The sequence below is a fragment of the Danio rerio genome, chromosome 21 (assembly GCF_049306965.1).
Source record: "Danio rerio strain Tuebingen ecotype United States chromosome 21, GRCz12tu, whole genome shotgun sequence".
Lineage (NCBI taxonomy): Eukaryota > Metazoa > Chordata > Actinopteri > Cypriniformes > Danionidae > Danio > Danio rerio.
Window position 1 is genome coordinate 12,213,093 of NC_133196.1, and position 19,280 is coordinate 12,232,372.

Genomic DNA, 19,280 nt, shown 5'->3' on the forward strand with positions numbered 1-19,280 from the left:
AAAAAGTTTATAAAGTTTAGTTTATAAAAATAGTGCCTATTTTAAAATATTTACAATTTCTAAGAGGCGGCCATTATTCTGCCATAGAGTAGACCAAAGGCAGTTGATGTTTTCTATCCACAAGATGGCGACAGAACTGCATAATAAGCCCTTACGCTTAGAAGATTATAACAGTCTGATTTCTAACTACAGCTGATCAAATCATTAAACTGGTAAGCATACCTGCCAACACTCTTGTTTTTCCAGGGAGTATCCCGTATTTCAGACGAATCTCCCGCAACCATTGCGTTTTTTATTTCTTTCGAAAAACCTATATATGAATATAATATATAAATGTATATAAATATATATATCAATATATATAAATATATACAGTTGAAGTCAGAATTATCAGCCGCCCTTTGATTTTTTTTTTTCTTTTTACATATTTCCTAAATGATTTTTAACAGAGCAGGACATTTTCACTGTATGTCTGAATATTTTTTTTTTTGTTCTGGAGAAAGTCTGATTTTTTTTTTAAACACCATTTTAGGGTCAACATTTTTTGCACCTTTATATATTTATATTTATATATTTTTTCAATAGTCTACTGAACAAACCATCGTTATACAGTAACTTGCCTTATTAACCTAATAATTCTGACTTCAACTGTGTGTGTATGCGTGTGTGTTTATTTGTGTGAAATGTAAAAAATGCTTGGTTCCACCCATTACATTCCAATGTCCAAAAAAACGTATCATTTTAAATAGTTTGAACAGAGATCAAAAGTAATTTTTTGAGTGCGTGCGTGAGTGTGTATGTGTGTGTTAGGAAGGGCTAGGTGTTTGCACTGGTTTAAAAGTGTGGCTTGAATAAGTAGTCAACTGTTAAAGTGGTCAACAAGGAAGTATGACAGAAATATAATGCAGAAAATAAATGTAATGATGACGCATCACAGATGAAACGAGCTCATAACAATAAGCAGACGTCAGCAACTGAAGTGTGTTTGAGGACAACACGTTTTAATTGTGGGAAGTGAGTCATTTAACAATCCATCATTGTGAATTATCATCCCATTAGACACTCAACCAGAAAGCTACCAAACAACGCTGTATAAAATCTGTGGATGGCGTAAAAATATTGACACATATGAAGCATGCATGCATTATATAGCCTATGCATAACATGAGTCCACATTATAAACGGTGTGGTCGCTGTAATCAGAAAAGCTGTATCATATGAATCATTTGAGAACAATTAACATCAAGAGACCAATCAACCCTTCAAGAGGACAATTAGCTGTTGGACAATAACAAATTACAGAAGTACTTTAAACAGCAAGACAAGTTTAGACTCAAATGAACCTACTGCAACTCTGTTATGCTCTTTTTGCAATATAAATGTATATACACTACTTTAATATGAAGCAAATGGTAAGCATCAACTATTAAATAACTTCTAAATAATTCCACCAGAAATGTGTTAAAAAGCCTTTAAAATTTGCAGTCTAAAACAAGTATTCATATACATATATTTAAGAAATGCATTTTTAAATTACAGTACCAAAAATAATTTTTAATTACAACTTGTATAACCATAGTTTTATTCTATAAATCAGGGGTCACCAACCCTGTTCCTGGAGAGCTACCTTTCTGCAGAATTCAGTCCCAACCCTGATCAAACACACCTGAACCAATTAATAGTACCTAAAGCAGCACTTGATAATTACAAACAGGTGTGTTTGGTCAGGGTTGCAACTGAAATGTGTAGGAAGGTAACTCTCCAGGAACAGGGTTGGTGACCCCTGCTATAAATACTATAGTTGAACTTCATTAAGCATTTTTTTATTTGTAGTATGGTTAATTTTCGTAAGAGATAACTTTTGACAGTTTTCTTTGGAAATTACAGGTCAATTTAAATGCATTGCGGGATGCAGAATTCTGGTAAGTGTTTTTATTATTGTATTTTAGTAAACTCTTATTGAATACTGCTCATTAAAACAACTGGCAATCCAAGTATGCTTTGCTAATTCAACCATTGTGTACACTACTATTAGATATACAGGGTGGGAAATACAGAGGGGTCTGACTGCCCTAATTAATGCTTGATCCCTCTGAAGAAGCATTTCAAACACACACACAAAACTCCCAACTAGATGTGTGTGGGTAGGGGCTGCACGATTAATTGAAAAAAAAAAACCATCTCGATCTACACACGATCTTAATTGAGCTTTTCTACTATTCAGCCAATTATATTTTTAAGGTCAGGAGAGAAGCAAGGCACTCGCACAAGTCTTCACAGCAACATTGACATGTTCAAATGGCGTTAAAAGTGTCACATACTGTTTTTATAAGGTAATTCACCCAGAAATGTCATTTCTGTCTTAATATAATGATGTATTTGTGGCTACGAAATTACACGTGAGCTGACCGTGAGCTGTTTGACGCCTACTTTAGTGAACACAACCTGCATAGGCTGTTAATAACAGGTAATGAAGTTGTAAATTGCATTCAGTTTGTAAATAGCGATAGTTTGAGGGCCGTGCGGGAGGTTTGATTTGCATGTGTGTGTTTTTTTCACACACATATGTAGCCATGAGCCGCACTCGGAAGTGAAACTGAAACCTGTGCGCACATCATTTAAATGATCATATCGCATTTTAGAGTTATGATTACGACAAACATTTAATATGTTTTTTCTTTCACAGCGAACACAAAGTGTTGGGCATGAAAATAAATGTTTACTGTGTGAATATAACAACCCTAGTCTATGTAATGTTGAAGCCAGAGTATGTATCGCGGTCGGAAATAACACGATAAATAGGCATATATTTTGTCCCAACACTAATTCACAACTCAACAAAACTAAAACGAAAGTCACTCAGAAATTTCAAACACTCTGGGGGGGCCCTAAGCAGCCGCTTAGTTCGCTTATGCCTTGGGCCGGCTCTGCTGATAATGACAAAATTCTAATTTTACCAGTGAAAACAAATGGTCTAATAATGTTGTCAATTACAGTTGACAAGCACATGTCTTAAACAAATGAACTTTATAATTATGAATATTTATATTTGAATGCCATAATTTTACTGTGAATTAACAAACAGGACATTGAAAGTCTGTTCAAGTCCATCATAACGAAAATACAAAATTTAGCATTTTAAGCAACAGTAAACCTACACATATAGGCCAATATATATATATATATATATATATATATATATATATATATATATATATATATATATATATATATATATATATATATATAATACACATATTGTTGTTTTACCATATGTTTGAAAATTTGCAATACTAATAGGCTAATCATATTAACCTTTATTTTACATTTACAGAATCTTGAGAAAATCGTGATCTTGATTTTAAGCAAAAAAATCGTGATTCACATTTTTGCCAGAATTGTGCAGCCCTAGTGTGGGGTCTGGAAAATAAATTTCACCAATATGTACCGGAAATTATAAAAATAAGTTATAAATGTAAATTTAACCCACCAGGCCCCAATAATGGTATATACCAATGCCATGATCGCGGCCAACAGAAAGGCGGGAAAAAATATCCAGTCAGTGTGGTCTGAATAAGGCGGTTCTAGTCCACAGACACTGTAAGTTTTCAAAAGAAACTTTTTTTCCTTGTAAATCGGGTTGTTTATATCTACATATAGCCTTAAAGTAAAGTCAAATTAGACCCCGTTTGTTTATTTTACTACAGTTGTAAAATTGCTTTACAAATAAGTTTTATTATCGCCAGTTTAGTTTAATTAGCCTATTGTTGTTAGCATATATAATATAGCCTATTATTGTTAGCATATAGAACCTCTTTATAATATCAAAGCATTTTTAATCAATATCTTGGGCATGTTTCAGGCCAGATTACCATGTGAAAATGGATATGTTGGATAAATAAATAGCAAGTGATGAACACCACTGCATTGTAATACAAAGAACTATGATTTGAAGCGCCCGTAGCACGATTACGATGTAAAGTTATTGTATTGTTAATTGTGTTTATATCAATAACTTCATATGTGTTGTATAGGACGTATCTCTACCTGAAATGCGTGATAAGTAGCAAGTTAGCGCCACCTTGTGGGCACAGTAAAGAACGACCTGACTTCGGAATATGATTAGGATTCATAAACATTTGAGTGAATCATCAAAGTGTCTTGCCACTTTTGGACATGACCTTAACATGACTCCTACACTGAAGTATGCTTTACTGGCACTCTACTTTTGACATTAGCCTTAAGCAAACATAATACCAGAAATACAACAGAGCTGTTGTCACTTAGCAGCTGGTCTTATCCACAGAAAATTAATAACTGCATGCTGACTTTATTAGTCAACATTTTGTCCAATGTGTTTATACATGCTTTTGAGATCATTCTTGCTGTTACTGTACATTCACAGATATGATATATTCAACTCAACGTCCACTTACCCACTGCTGGTGCACACACGTAATGGCTTTTTTTTAGCATACATTTTTACTATAGTATGTTTTACATGTAACAGTTTAGCTCTGAAAGGCTTTTAATAGTGAAACTGACATATTTCCCTCAAAAGTATGTTAGCTGATGTTCCCATATGGTTATATTATATATTTATTTACAACTCATAACAATTAAACTGACTTAAAACATTAAGGTTAAATTTGTATAACTTAAAAAAAGTTGTACAACATAAAATAATAAATAATTTAATAATATATTTAACTTTGACACTTAGATCTACATGCAGATGCTATTGTATGGTTGGAAATGCATTTTGTTTTCCTTGAAAAATATTTAGAAATGTAATTTGTTATATGAAGAATGAAAAACAACATTTCATTCAGTCTCAAAGTATTTATCCTATATTTAAAATTAGATTTTAGTTTTTAAAAAGTGCATTAGCATTATATTCATTAAAAGTGTGTTCTGAGTGAAGTATGCATGCAATGTTAAATTCAAATTATGTTGTGTAAGTAATTTAACATTTGAGTTTCCATTAAAGCGTATCTTTTTTTGGGGTGTGGGTATGAAGTCAGTCTGCTGAAGGCCTCCTCGTCCTCCTTTAACCCCTATCTTGCACGTATATTGTGTATAAAGTGATTTCGAGGGTGTAGCAACAGACGCCCCATGCAACAACACATACTAGTGAGGTTATATTTAACTGACTTTGGAAAGCTGACACTCTGGAAGTTTTCCATATCTCCACTCACCTCAGCTCACGAATGCTTCACAGTGCCAGAACAAGACTAGATCTGTGAGCATGTGTCTGGATTGGAAATAACAACACAATTAAACCCTCATACAAGCTCATTTTGATGACTGATTGCGGAGATTTGGGATTTAGGATTTCAGTGTGTGAGTGTTTTATGAAAAAATGGGCTTATTTGGAAAAAATCACATTAAAACATTATTTTGAATAATACTAATCAATTTAATTTAATATATCTGAAATGTAATTTATTCCAGTGAAGGAAAGCTGAATTTTCAGAATCTCAATCTTCAGTATCATATGGTAATTTAGAAATGGTAGGCTGACTTTGGCCTCAGAAAATATTGTTTATTATCCATGTTAGAATATATTTTAATATATTCTAATATATTTTATTATTGTATTATTGTATAGGATTAAAACGTTTTAAGAACGATAATTTTTTTTGCAATATTGTAAATGCCTGTACAAAGATTAATAGTGCATTAGTGATTAGAGCGTCAACACGTAGCACTAAGGTGCTCATGGCAACCCAAGTTAGATTCCTGGCTCAAGGTCCTTTGCTGATCCTTCCCTTCTCTCTGCTCCTCACATTTTACTGTCTGTAATCTCCACTGTCTTGTCCTTTAAAGGTGAAAACTGCCTGAAAATAGTTAAATATATATTAAATAATGCAAATGAATTTGTTATTATTAAATAACTTTTTCACTTTGTTTAGTATTGTATTTGAGAAACAATTTTTTTTCCAATTATCATTGAGCAATTTTCATTCATTCATTCATTCATTCATTCATTCATTCATTCATTCATTCATTCATTCATTCATTTATTCATTCATTCATTTCATGCATGTTTTACACAGCGGATGCCTTTCCAGCCGCAACCCAGCACTGGAAATATTGAGTAATTTATATTATTATTATTGTTATGGAGTATCAAAAACAGTATCATTTAACTGATAATCATAAGTTAGTTTACCAATCTGCTTGTTAAGTCGTGACACATCGGTGACACATGAAATACTAATTCTGGGTCTGAGCCGCTACTCATTTGAATTGAGAAAATATACGTTTATGACCACTTTTTAGTCTTATCAAACATTAAAGTGAACTTTATATAAAATCAGTTTACACAGTAGTCTCTGGACTTGCTGCTTCACAAATACCAAAATTGTAGCAATTTATAAAAAATATATCACTTTTTGGCCATTGTATTAGGCATGGATATACAGTTGAAGTGATGTTTAACAGAGCAAGGGAACTTTCATAGCATGTCTGATAATTATTTTTTCTTCTGGAGAAAGTCTTAATTGTTTTATTTCAGCAAGTTTAAAATTGAAATTTTTTAAAAGCAGTTAAAAAAAAGTTTAAAGCCATTTTAAGGTCAAAATTATTAGCCCCTTTAAGCTATTTTTTTTTGTCCACAGAACAAACCATCATTATAAAATGACTTGCCTAATTACCCTAACCTGCCTAGTTAACCTAATTAACCTAGTCAAGCCTTTAAATGTCAATTTAAGCTGTATAGAAGTGTCTTGAAAATATCTAGTAAAATATTATTTACTGTCATAATGTCAAAGAGTTATTAAAACTATTATGATTAGAAATGTGTTGAAAAATTCTTCTCTCTGTTAAACAGAAATTGGGGAAAAAAATAAACTGGGGTGACGCAGTGGGGCAGTAGGTAGTGCTGTCGCCTCACAGCAAGAAGATTGCTGGTTTGAGCCTCGGCTGGGTCAGTTGCCATTTCTGTGTGGAGTTTGCATGTTCTCCCTGCGTTCGTGTGGGTTTCCTCCAGATGCTCTGGTTTCCCCCACAGTCCAAAGAAATGTGGTACAGGTGAATTGGGTAGGCTAAATTATCCATAGTGTATAAGTGTGAATGAGTGTGAGTGGATGTTTCCCAGAGATGGTTTGCGGCTGAAAGGGCATCCGCTACATAAAAACGTGCTGGAAATGTTGGCAGTTCATCCCGCTGTGGCGACCCCGGATTTATAAAGGGACTAAGCCGAAAAGAAAATGAATGAATGAAAATAAACATGGGGTCTAAAAATTCAGGGAGGCTAATAATTTTGACTTCAAATCGTGATTTTCAAAAGCATTACATCACTTTGTAAACGTTTATTATTACCATTTGATGAGTCTCCCCATACAGTTTGATATAGCGATTGGACCCAGAAACCACTTTGCGTGACTTCAAACTTAACAACAGGATAATCATTCTTTGTCATCCATATTTTAGTTCCGCATTTAAAAATGAACAAACAAAAAATAAAATAGACTGAAGACCATCTGTTTCTTTGTTTGGTTATTACTAAATAGGTGCTGAAATTATGACTATGAGACACAGAAATAAAGGTACCTTTTTAAAAGGTACACAATTGTACTCAAAGAGTCCATATTGGTAGCTCAAAAGTACAATTTTAGTACCTAAAAATTTTAAGAGGAACACTTTACAGTGTACTTTTTAGGTACTAATATGTACCCTTGAGGTATTAATATAAACCTTTAAGGTACAAATTTGTACCTTTTGAAAAGGTACCACCCCAGTGACAGCTCTCGCACCTTTACTGCTGAGTGTACAAATATATTATTTAAGCTGTTTTTTTTTATTTACTGAAAATTTTTATTAATAAAATTTTTTAAAATGGTCTATTTGAACATTATAAGTCCGCTTTAACATTTAATGTTTATTTATTCAATCATTTAATAACCAAAGATTTATAAGCTTTTAGATGTATTACCCTGAATTCAATCAATCCAAATTTAAAGGCTATTCACATAACAAGCAAGCACTCAATCTCTGCACAATCTGTTCTTAACACTGTCGAACACGTGTGTGTCTGAAGAGCTTTGAGTATGTAGAGCTACTCTGTACTTTGATAAGAACACTAGAGCCAACATCAGTGCTGATACTTACAAAACAACATTATTCTTTAATTAGAACAGAACATCTGAATAAGTGCTGTGTTTTCAGGCTATGCACCATGCATCATTAAAAATGTAATTGTGTACCAACAGTAAATATCGAATGTACCATGGTACGTTATTTCCATCTAAGGCTGCCATCACAAAGCAGAGTTTCCAAAACAGCATCACATATAAAACTATAAGCTATTTTAAAGTCACTGCGAAGACATTAAAGCTGAGGCTCCAAGAAAACACTTTAGTACAAGACGTCCAAGTCCTCATATCAGTGTTTATGAAGACGTGTGTGTGTGTGTGTGTGTGTGTGTGTGTGTGTGTGTGTGTGTGTGTGTGTGTGTGTGTGTGTGTGTGTGTGTGTGTGTGTGTGTGTGTGTGTGTGTGTGTGTGTGTTGTGTTGTGTTGTGTTGTTGCATAACTGTTTTGTGATAAAAATGACATTTGGTATTTTATCAATGTATGATAAATGGGTTTGTTTTTTTACATTAAAGGGGGAAATGATACGTCTTTTTTTTAGATGTAAAATAAATGTGTGTCCAGAATTTGTCTGTGAAGTTTCAGCTCAAAATAATCCACATTATTTATTGTAGTTTGTCAAACTTGCTACTATTTCACCGGGTTTGAGCAAAAACATGTTTTTTTTCTCTTTAAATGCAAATGAGCTGCAAAAGAGGGTGGAGTCTTTTGACGCTATTCTGACACTCCAGAAACAACAAAACAAATGAATCTCAAACAGACAAAACGTCAGAAATAAGTTAATTAATTACTTACAGGTTGAAAAGACGGAAGATAGTACAACCTCTGAACTGTAAGTGGATAAAATAATATATTTCTCTTATCTTTACAGAAAGTGTAAAACAATTATTTGCATTTATGTATGACAATTATAATAATAAGGCAATGTGTTTGCTACTTGTGTACTTTTTGTCATATTAATTACATAAAAACACTGTCCATTGAGACAGTCCTCCTTTCTTCGATGTGTTTAAAGTAATGAGACTATTTCCATAGCCAAGTATCCAAAAGAAAATTTAGATTTGCTGCAGTGGGAGAATCCACTCTGGGCCTTTTTTTCTTTTATAATAAATTACTTGCATCTCAGAAGATGTTCAAAACAGTCCTGAAGGTAATAAAACTGAACCACTTTGACGACAGACTTTGGGTGTGGGATTTTAGAATGACCAAAACAACATTTCATATGTTTTACAATGTGGTCAGTCTGCTAGTTTGTCCATTAATGTTAAGCGCATGCTGGAATTTATTCAATAAATATGCTTAAAGAAAATAATTTTCTTATTGGATAAAAACATTTTTAATCCTACTCTATCTTATTTTTTTAAACGCATCTTGGTGTTTCTGTTAAGCATTTTTTTTTATGCAATGTTCCAAAATGTGCATAAAAATAGGTGGATGGAAACTATTCTATAGTGGAAACTGGAAACATTAGCCAAATTAGCCATACAGCATATAAACAAGCATTTTCAAAATGAAAAATTTAAAAAATTTCATAAATTATGAAGTGATATTGTTTTGGATATAAATTTAAGAGCTTGAGAGAATAGTATTGACCCAGCTAACACTGAGTGGAGCCTTTTGGAACCTTTTGTCGGTCCATCAAATAACAGATCGTATGTCATAATCTGCCATCCATCTTATCTTCCAGCATGAAGTCAACAGATTTCTGTAAACGTGTGAGATTCTGATGTATTAGCCAAAACAGGAAAATAGTTAGAAGAATTTTAAGGTTCCATATTCGGTTTGCATCAATGTGTTTAGAATTATACAGTAAGTTCTAATAATCTGGCAGGATAGTAAGAAATAAAATTTTGCAGTGTCAATTTTCAAATGGCATTTCTTAAAGGGAAAAAGCAGGATAGCGAGTAAACAGAACTGCTGTAGCGGCACCGTGGGTGGAAACATGCAGATTTTAGAATGTATAATTTACATTCTTGGGCGGCATAGTGGCTCAGCGGTTGGCACTATTGCCTCACACCAAGAAGGTTGCTGGTTCAAGTCCCGGCTGGGTCAGTAGGCATTTCTGTGTGGAGTTTGCATGTTCTCCCTGTGTTTGCTTGGGTTTTCTCCGGGTGCTTTGGTTTCCCCCACAGTCCAAAGACATGCACTAGGTGAATTGGGTAAAACAAAATTGGCCTTATTATATAAGCGTGTGTGTGAATGTGAAAGTGTATGGGTGTTTCCCAGTACTAGGTTGTTGCTGGAAGTTAAAACACAAGCTGGAATAGTTGGCAGTTCATTCTGCTTTGGCAAACCCTGATAAATAAGGGACAAAGCTTAAGGAATAGGAAAGAATGAATAATAACATTTTCTTCCAGCGTCCCTAGGGTCACTTAAATCTGTCGATAACAATCTGATCCATTTTGCACGACAACAAGAATGCTGAGATTGCCTCTGGTGGATTTATGAAAAATGGCACATATGAGAAAACATGGCGCAGTAATATCATCGCACTGTAAATCGCCACCTATAGTGAAAATAATTGGGCCCAGGGTAAACATTTCTCAGTTTGCAAAAATGTAGCCCTGGGCACATACACTATTTCCAATGAAGGGTTGCGATTAAAGCATTTAAAAAATCAGGTTTTTATAATATGTATTGCTTTAAGAAACCTTTTTAAAGTTTGCCTAGATTATATCTGCCCAGCAACTGCTCAGACACACAAAACTTTAACATGGCTTGTTAAACACACAGGAATGATCATGCCGAGTTTGAGACCCTCAGCCTGTCTGCACCTGTTCCTCTTTCCAACACAATGCTGTCATGAGCCGTTAGCAGAATAATACACCACACACGCATACTGAATGATGTAACATTGTCTGTCTGTTTTTGTTACAGTGCCAAAAGCTCAGATCATTCACTGTCGTCATCTGTAGATGAGCTGTAAGTGTGAGCTGTTTTTCCTCTGGACTGAAGGTGAGCTACAATCCTGTCCATGTGCAAAATGTGTGTCAGTGCTTTTACCTATCACACTATCAGTAAAAACAGTATTAAATGATGAAGCTCATTAAAGTCTTCACTAATGCAAATGTTTATATTAGACACTCTTCAGCTTGACTGTGTGCGATCAAATATCACATTTGAAAGAAGTCCAATGGGAAAATAAGATCAAACCACTTCACCTGTAGATGGGAGTATCTGTGCTAAGACAATGATTAGATATAGAAATGAATTAATAAACATATACACACTACCACACGCACACATATACAGCGGGAGGAAATAAGCATTGAACAGGTCGTGTTTTTTCCTGGGAATAATGTTTTCAAAGGAGATGTTGAGATGAAATTGAACCAAATTTTGGTAAAAACCCAAACAATACAAATATAAAAATAAGACAAAACAAAACATATCTGAACAATGTAAAAATGAATTGTGTGTAATAACAATGACATGACGTAAGGAGCAAAGCTTTTCTGGTGATGGTAGCCTAAAGACGCCTCTCATATGGATAATAAGTCACATCAATTGCTCAGGTGTGAGTTTTTCACAGACACAGACTGTGGGTCTCATCCATCAAGTCTGAACTTTAATTTGTATTTTCTATTGGATTCAAGTCAGGTGAATGGCTGGGCCATTCTACAGCTTGATTTTCTTTCTCTGAAAGCATTTGAAAGTTTCCTTGGCTGTGTTTTGGATCATTGTCTTGCTGAAATGGCCACTCTGGTTTCTGCCTCATCATCCTAATAATGAAGATGTTGGACTGAAGCAGCTAATATTAATTTAAAATAAGGAAGGGCTGAGGGTTGCTGAAGAACTACCGAGAGATATCAGCTGCTGTCTGGGCTTTCACTGCCTTTCTACACCTTCCTTTCTTAATTTGTTCAATACTTTTTCCCTGTGTCATTCCATTTATTAATTTGTAAACTAATTAGGTTTGTTTTCTTTGCATATGTGGATTTCTTTGGTTGTCACCAACATCTGGCTAAAATTTCAAGTCAACGGCACCTTTAGAAATATGTTTTCTGAGGAAAAAAAAAAGAGACGTTTTTAATACTTATTTTCCCCGCTGAATATAAGGAAAGTATTTGTCATTTCTCAGATGTTCTTGATATTATATAGTAATAAAAATCCATCAAAATATAATCTCTCAAGTTTTATTTACAGTTAATTATAATTTCATGGCTTATGTTATGGTAAATAATATCCAAATATAACATGCAACCTATTAATTGTTTGTTTAATTAACATTTTCCCTTAAATTTAATTAATATTCTGTTAAACATTAAATAAACATGATGCTCACAAGATTTTCACTCATTATATATATGTAAGACATGTAATAGAGAAAGTTTTGTGACATATCAGGACACAAATCTGTATAATGACATGGGTATGACACAGGTATTACAAAAAGGAGAGGAAATATGAGGACATTGGTGACGTCCTCATTTCTCAAAAAGCTTATACTGTAAATCATACAGAATAAGTTTAATCAGAGTAAAGTCTCCTGTGATGGTTTCAGGGGTAGGAAAGGGTGAGGGCAATACAATATATGGTTTGAACAGTATAAAATGAATGCAAACCTATTTAATGTACCCACTTTTCACAAAAACAAACATGTGTGCGTGTGTGCGCGTTGTTGTTGACCCAGTCTCGGGACACTCAGGCTGTCTGTGGTTTGTGTCTGAAGCATTGGAGACACTGTGTTCCCACAGGGCTCAATCACATTCTGCAGACTGAAACCTCAGTGTGATTTTAACAGCCTGCAAAGCTGCAAGGTTTCTCCACCTGTGCCAACCTTAAGTTCCAGCATGTCTAGTAAATTTGTTGCATCCAGAGACATGGCTGTAAACTGGGATGATATTAAACACAGCATTGAAACCTTTGACGAACTCAACTTTAGTTTTATAAGTCATTTAATAGCTTGGATCTTGTTTCCTTTTGGGAAAACAAATTTTATTGTGCAGACTCAAATTTTAATCATTTAAATACATCAGGTTAACTTTTAGTTATTTAATAAATATCTATATAGTTTTTAGTCATTTAATGTAGTGCATCATGTTATCATATACACGGATAGTTAGTAAATACATTAATACAGCTTTATTAAATGTGCTTTTATGCTTTCTGTCTGTGTTTTAATGGCATTTATCTTATTTAATATTTAGTTAACACTTGGTTAACATTTACTTTATTTGAAAAAATAAATAAATAAATTACAACCCAGTTATAATTTAAAGACACAATTGTAAAGACAAAAAGTTTCCTCGAATCAAATGCCTCTGTCAGGCAATCCACCTCATATTACAGACATGTAATAGAGAATGTGAGACAGACAGCATTAAAATAAATAGGAGCATAAGGACATGTACATCAGCCTATATCTAAGAAAAGAACTTTTCACTTGTGCAAACCACGCAATCTTCTTCCTCTGCGTCAAGACTCGCAGCTCATTTCCTCCCAATGGACCTTCAGACATTTCTCATTTATAAAGCCCCTCTCCTCGTTCAGCATCACTAATGCTGGATAAACACTGGCCTTAAAATACCTTTCAATGTCAAATTCCCCTGCACTGTTCCTGACGGCAATAATCTCATTCTGGCTTTGCCGATGAGAAAACACGTCGGAGATCTTCTTCACGATGTTTGTCAACTCTGACGATCGCAAGGCAGGCAAATATAGCCGTGAAGTGATAAATTGTCCGGCATGGCACATGTCTCTGCTATCAGGTAACCCACTTTGAACTAAGGGGGATGTTGACTAAAAATAAACCCTCCCCTCAAACCCCCAAGACCTGTCAGCTTTATGTGAACCTCATATTCTCCAGACCTACATCACCGTTGTGTATTTATGCCCTTTTGGATGTAAAAAAAAAAGGTATGTGTTCTGTGTTTGGGGCTTTATTTTTTTTAATAGGAATTTCTTGGTCAGGACAGACAGTTTGTGTTCTGAATGCATGAACTGATGGTAAGAATTTAAGAAGAGTGTGATTTTTGGAAGGTAATGGGGTCTCGTAAGGTTCTCTTAATTTAATTTGAACCATTTTAGGTACTATCTATATTTTTATTAATTGCACCTATTATGTTGTATTCTCACTGTTGAGCTTTTAATATATACTAATAAGACATGTCATTTTAAAGTTTGCCCTTAGGTGCTCTCTATTTGCATGTTTTGCTTTGAAATGAGTCATAGGCGCAGGTGGCGTAAGCAAGTAATAATTGTCCTTATTCCACCTTATGTCTCTCTAAAATAATTTATGACGTCTCGCTACTGACCAAAGTGCATGATGACAGTTTAAGAGTAGCTTAAGAAATGGTGAGGGTTGGAAAAACAGGGCTGAGTCACATTCATCTGACAGCTTGACGTAAGAAGAATCGTGTACGGCAATTACGCACACATGGCTTGATACAAATCTAAATGGAAAATCATTTGACCAGTCAGTCAGTAGATTTTTGTAATGGAAAAAACCTAATGAATAATTGCATTTATTTTTATTATATTTAAATATGTTAATTTTTAAAAATTATTAATAATATTATTCTAATTGTAAGTTAAAAAGTCTTAAAGGGGTCTTTAAAAGTCTTAAATTCACTGATTATTGTGTTGTAGGTCTTAAATATCTTTAAACAGGTCTTACTTTTCCTCTGTCCAAGTACCCAATCAGGTTGACATCCATACAGTCACCAACAATCCATCTTAATAAAATCAAGGAAAGGAAACAAAAATTACACAGTTCCTCATGATAATAACAGAGCAATATATCAATTTACGTTATCTTCCATTCATACAAAAACTATTTACAGAAGTAAGGGGGACTAGACATAATATTTATAAATAGACACAAAACTTAAGGATTTACAACAGAAATGCTTCAGGCTGAATAGAAGTTATACACAATTGTGATCAAAAACCAACAAATATATATTATTTTTTATTATTTATGTAAGTGCCTCCATGATAAATATATTTTACCAATGTTAAACTTGTCATATTAAAAAAAGGAAAGTAATATTAAGTTGAAAATAATGTTCAATATAATTTTCAATGCTAAATATAGTGTATGTCTCCAAGAAATTTAATTAAATTAGTTTTTTTTTGTGGCAAGCAAAAAAAAAAAAAATACAAAAAAAAAAAAAAAAAAAAAAAAAAAATATATATATATATATATATATATATATATATATATATAGACACAACCAGGCCATTAGAAATAAACATTAGTGTTAAAACCCTGTATGTCTAAAATGTCATTCATACTGATCTTAAAAGGGTCTTAAAAAGTCTTAAATTTGAAACCTGCAGAAACCCTTAATTAATAATAAGTTATGTTATTGATATTAAATTGGTGAAATAGCATGTTTAGTGTTAATAAATATTAATTACAATTTTCTGAAATATCATTTTCATTGTTTGTATTCTTAAATTATTAAAAATATTATTTTCTTTTGTTCATGTATATAATTTATTGATTGTTTTATATACTATTCCAAAAATACACTGTCAAATTGGTGTATTAATAGTATAAGACAAATGATTGCAGCATGGTATTACATTATCTCAGCCTAGTCCATAGAAGTGTCAGTATCTTGCTTTTAAATGACAAAGATCTCTCATTTTCATGTCTAATTTTTCCTTGTTTACTTCCATTTCCTCTCTTGCAGTGACGTATATGCAGTGTTCCAGAGAGAGGAGATGACAGCAAAGAGGGTTGACATGGCTGCCCCAGACAATCTGCTGTTCTTGGACTCGGATGCTGTCAACTCTTCCCCCGCTTCAGTGCCCATAGAGCAAAATGAGCCCACTCATGTCTTGGACAACCAGACAGACGACAGTTTAAGGTCGATGCCTGATCCACACACTAATACAGCCTTAGAAAGCACAGGATTAATGCCTGTCCCATGCCAAGACGAGACATTGGAGACGCATAGTCAACACAATGAAGGAGAAAATGAGAGTAGTTTAGTCTCAACGCAGCACATGGATCACACCAGACTGACTGAAATGACTATAAATGATGAGAAAAGTAATAATTGGGACTTTGATATTAGTGGTGTAAAGGAGAACGACAACAGCACAAACCTGAACCCTGACCTAATTCACCATGCAGGCACGGACAGTGTGATGGAGAGAAATCTAAATGACAAACAAACTGATTTAAACCATAAAGATGAGACTTTTGGGTCTTTAATGAGTTCAGAAGTTTTGTTATTAAAAGAAAACAGACAACAAGAAATGAGCCAAGACACCAATTTACACCAATGTTCTTCCTCCGAGAGCACTGGAATAGAGTATAGCCAAACGGCCAATGATGCTATCTCTGATGCAATGAATAGTGAGCAAAGCCCTGACCAACCATTCTCAATTGCAAGTAATGACACTGATAAAACCACCTCAGAGTGCTCCGTTCAGACCTGCTGGGATACAGTGGAATCTGCAGCTACTTCTAAAACCCAACCAGAATTGCATGATGATGTGAAAGATGTGATGTGTGAGAGCTTTACAACCTCTCAGACACTAAACATAGACTATCTAAGCACTGACATTTCAGTGTGTTTGGCAGATTTGCCTGAAACAGACAGTCTAAACATCTTAACACCTGCCTCCACATTATTGGGTATTTTGGGGAAGAACAACAATGTCTTGAAAACAGCTGATGTGCCCATAAATGACAGCGAGATGGTGCAGTCTATAAATAAAGACTTGGCTTCTCCAAATGCAGATATTTCTAAGACTGTTTTCACTCAAATGGATCAGAATCTTCTGCATGTTACGGACCACAATGTAAAGGTATTAGAATCCAACAGAGCGGACACTGTTGTTGACCAATATGTGTTCTCTGAGAATATTGGACAAGAGGTAAGTCAAGCATCAAGTCATGATGAAGACCTGAACAGCAGTGTGCAAAGCCATGACCAACAACTGTCTACAGCAAACAGTGAGATTGAGGAAACCTCCTCTGAATTTCACACCCAGACCTGCCAGGATATACATGAAGGTGTTATTATAGCAGAGGAAGCGATGAATGGCCATAATACTCTCCCAGAAATGCATGACATTGCAGATGTCACAACCTCTCAGACACCAATTATGAAAGACCCAATGATTGATGAACCGTCATATTTGCCTGATCTGCACAAAGCAGATACTCCAAACGTAATAACAACAGCCTCCACTTTATCAGATACTTTGGAGACGGATGACAGTATCTTTGAAACAGCTGATGTGTCAGTCAGTGACTGTGAGCTGATTCAGACTGTAACATTGAAAACTGTGACTACCTATGAAACCCTTTTAATGATGCATGATGTTGGAGAGGACTTGACATGTTGTGACTTCACAACCTCTGCAATTGAAGAGCCGGAGACTAGCCATCCTCTTTCTTTGGATGATTTGCATGAATCAAATACTCCAAACATCCCACCGCATGCTTCTGCATTATTAGATTCTTTGGGGATGAACAAAAATTTCTTGGAAACAGCTGATGTGCCAGTCAGTGACTGTGAGGTGATTCAGACTGTAACATTCGAAACTGTGACTACCTATGAAACTTTCCCAGTGATGCATGACATTGCAGAGGACTTGACATGTTGTGACTTCACAACCTCTGAAACGCCAAAGATAGAAGAGCCAGAGACTAGCCATTCTCTTTCTTTGGATGATTTGAATGAAGCAAACACTCCAAACATCTTACCGCATGCCTCTGCATTATTAGAGTCTTTGGGGATGAACAACAATTTCTTGGAAGCAGCTGACATGCCAGTCAGTGACCGTGAGATCATTCATCCTGTAAATAAAGACTTGGATTCTTCAAGTGTTGAGATTTGCACTGTCGTTTTAACCCAGACAGATCCGAAAGAGGTACAAGATTCAGACCTTGATGAAAAGGAAACAGAATCCAACAGAATTGATGATTCCATCGATGGAATGATTGATACAAAGTTCTCATTAGACGTCAGTAAGTTGCAACCAGTTTGTAGCAATGATCTGAGTGGAACAGTGATTCATTCTGAGTCACTTTTCTCCCAGTCCATACCAGATACTCCCCAGATTGGTGAAAAATATAAGAACGATCTCTTGCAAGTGATCTCTCCACCAACACCTGTCACAAATGAAGATTTAGGGAACTGTTCTGAGGAGATCGATGATGCTTGCTTAAAGTTCACAGGAACAGAACGTGATGTTGAGGGTGATAGCGAGTTGTGGCTGGAACCAAGCCAGTTCTTGGCAGGTGAAGAAGATGAGGGTGCTATTTTTGACAAGTGGGGTCGTTCGTGTTCTTCCAGCCCCCCCACAACCCATCCAGACAACACAAAAGCTTCGGATTACACTTGGAGGGAGAACATTTCAATTGACCACAACGCTGAGGACTGGGAGCTAACATTTCCACCTGTTGAGAGGTGGTCATCCTCAGACAGCTGGGCTAGTGCACTTTCAGATTGGTTTCAAGCGGTTAACACCTATCCAGAAGACTCTTTCAAGAGTGCTAGCACTGGTTCTAAGCTCGGTATGGCAATCCAGGACAACATTTTGGAGCAAAGGACAAGTTCCGATAATGCAAACAACGATGAACAGACATGCCTGTCCCTGAACCTTATGCAACCAGATGAACCAGGTCAAGCCTTGGAAAGAGGACTAGTCAAGTCAGATAACACTAATGGAACTGTTTTTAAACAAGGAGATAAAGAGAGACTTGCTTCTTGTTTAGACATGGACAAAGATACCACAACAATGGAGAGCCAAATGAGTTTGTTGGAGACGTCGACTCCCGAATCCCATAAAGCAGATAATAATGCAGTGATGGAAACTTTTAATGCATCTTTGACTCATGAGTTCAATGCCAAACTACACGGAAGTCTGGATATCTCTGGAAAGCTTTTGAGTGCAAAGGTGAGATGACTAGCATGTTTCAAATACAATCAGAACAGACAGACTCTGGTATTTATGGGGTAAACTAAAGGTTACTTTTAAAGGTTGTAACTGCAGTGAAATAATTCATATTGTGCTTTGTACTTTAACATCAGAATATAACTACAGAGTATTGCCCTCTTTTACAAAAAGGTACCTCGTTCAGTAATGGTATCATTATTTATATGTATTTCAAATCATTGTCCAAAAACGTGGAATTACTGCAATACTACTTCGAGTAAAACATGCAAAGACTAATACACAATGCAAGATCTCCCTCATGTAATTGTTACAAAA

General features: G+C 35.0%; 1 protein-coding gene across 3 annotated transcripts in view; it reads left to right on the forward strand.

Annotated features, from left to right (window-relative positions):
- The first annotated feature begins 1,726 nt into the window (after positions 1-1,726).
- Positions 1,727-19,280, forward strand: part of alpk2 (alpha-kinase 2) — a 31,024-nt gene continuing 13,470 nt past the window's right edge. The window contains exons 1-4 of one of the 3 annotated variants that reach the window (XM_073934773.1): positions 1,727-1,772; positions 1,888-1,922; positions 10,974-11,051; positions 15,740-18,965. In XM_073934773.1, the coding sequence (XP_073790874.1) occupies positions 15,771-18,965 (3,195 nt within the window). In that variant the 5' untranslated portion in view covers positions 1,727-1,772; positions 1,888-1,922; positions 10,974-11,051; positions 15,740-15,770. Of the gene's footprint in view, positions 1,773-1,887; positions 1,923-3,537; positions 3,601-10,973; positions 11,052-13,849; positions 13,956-15,739; positions 18,966-19,280 lie in introns of those variants that run through there. The other 2 variants (XM_073934774.1, NM_001423781.1) reach the window with 2 other exon arrangements.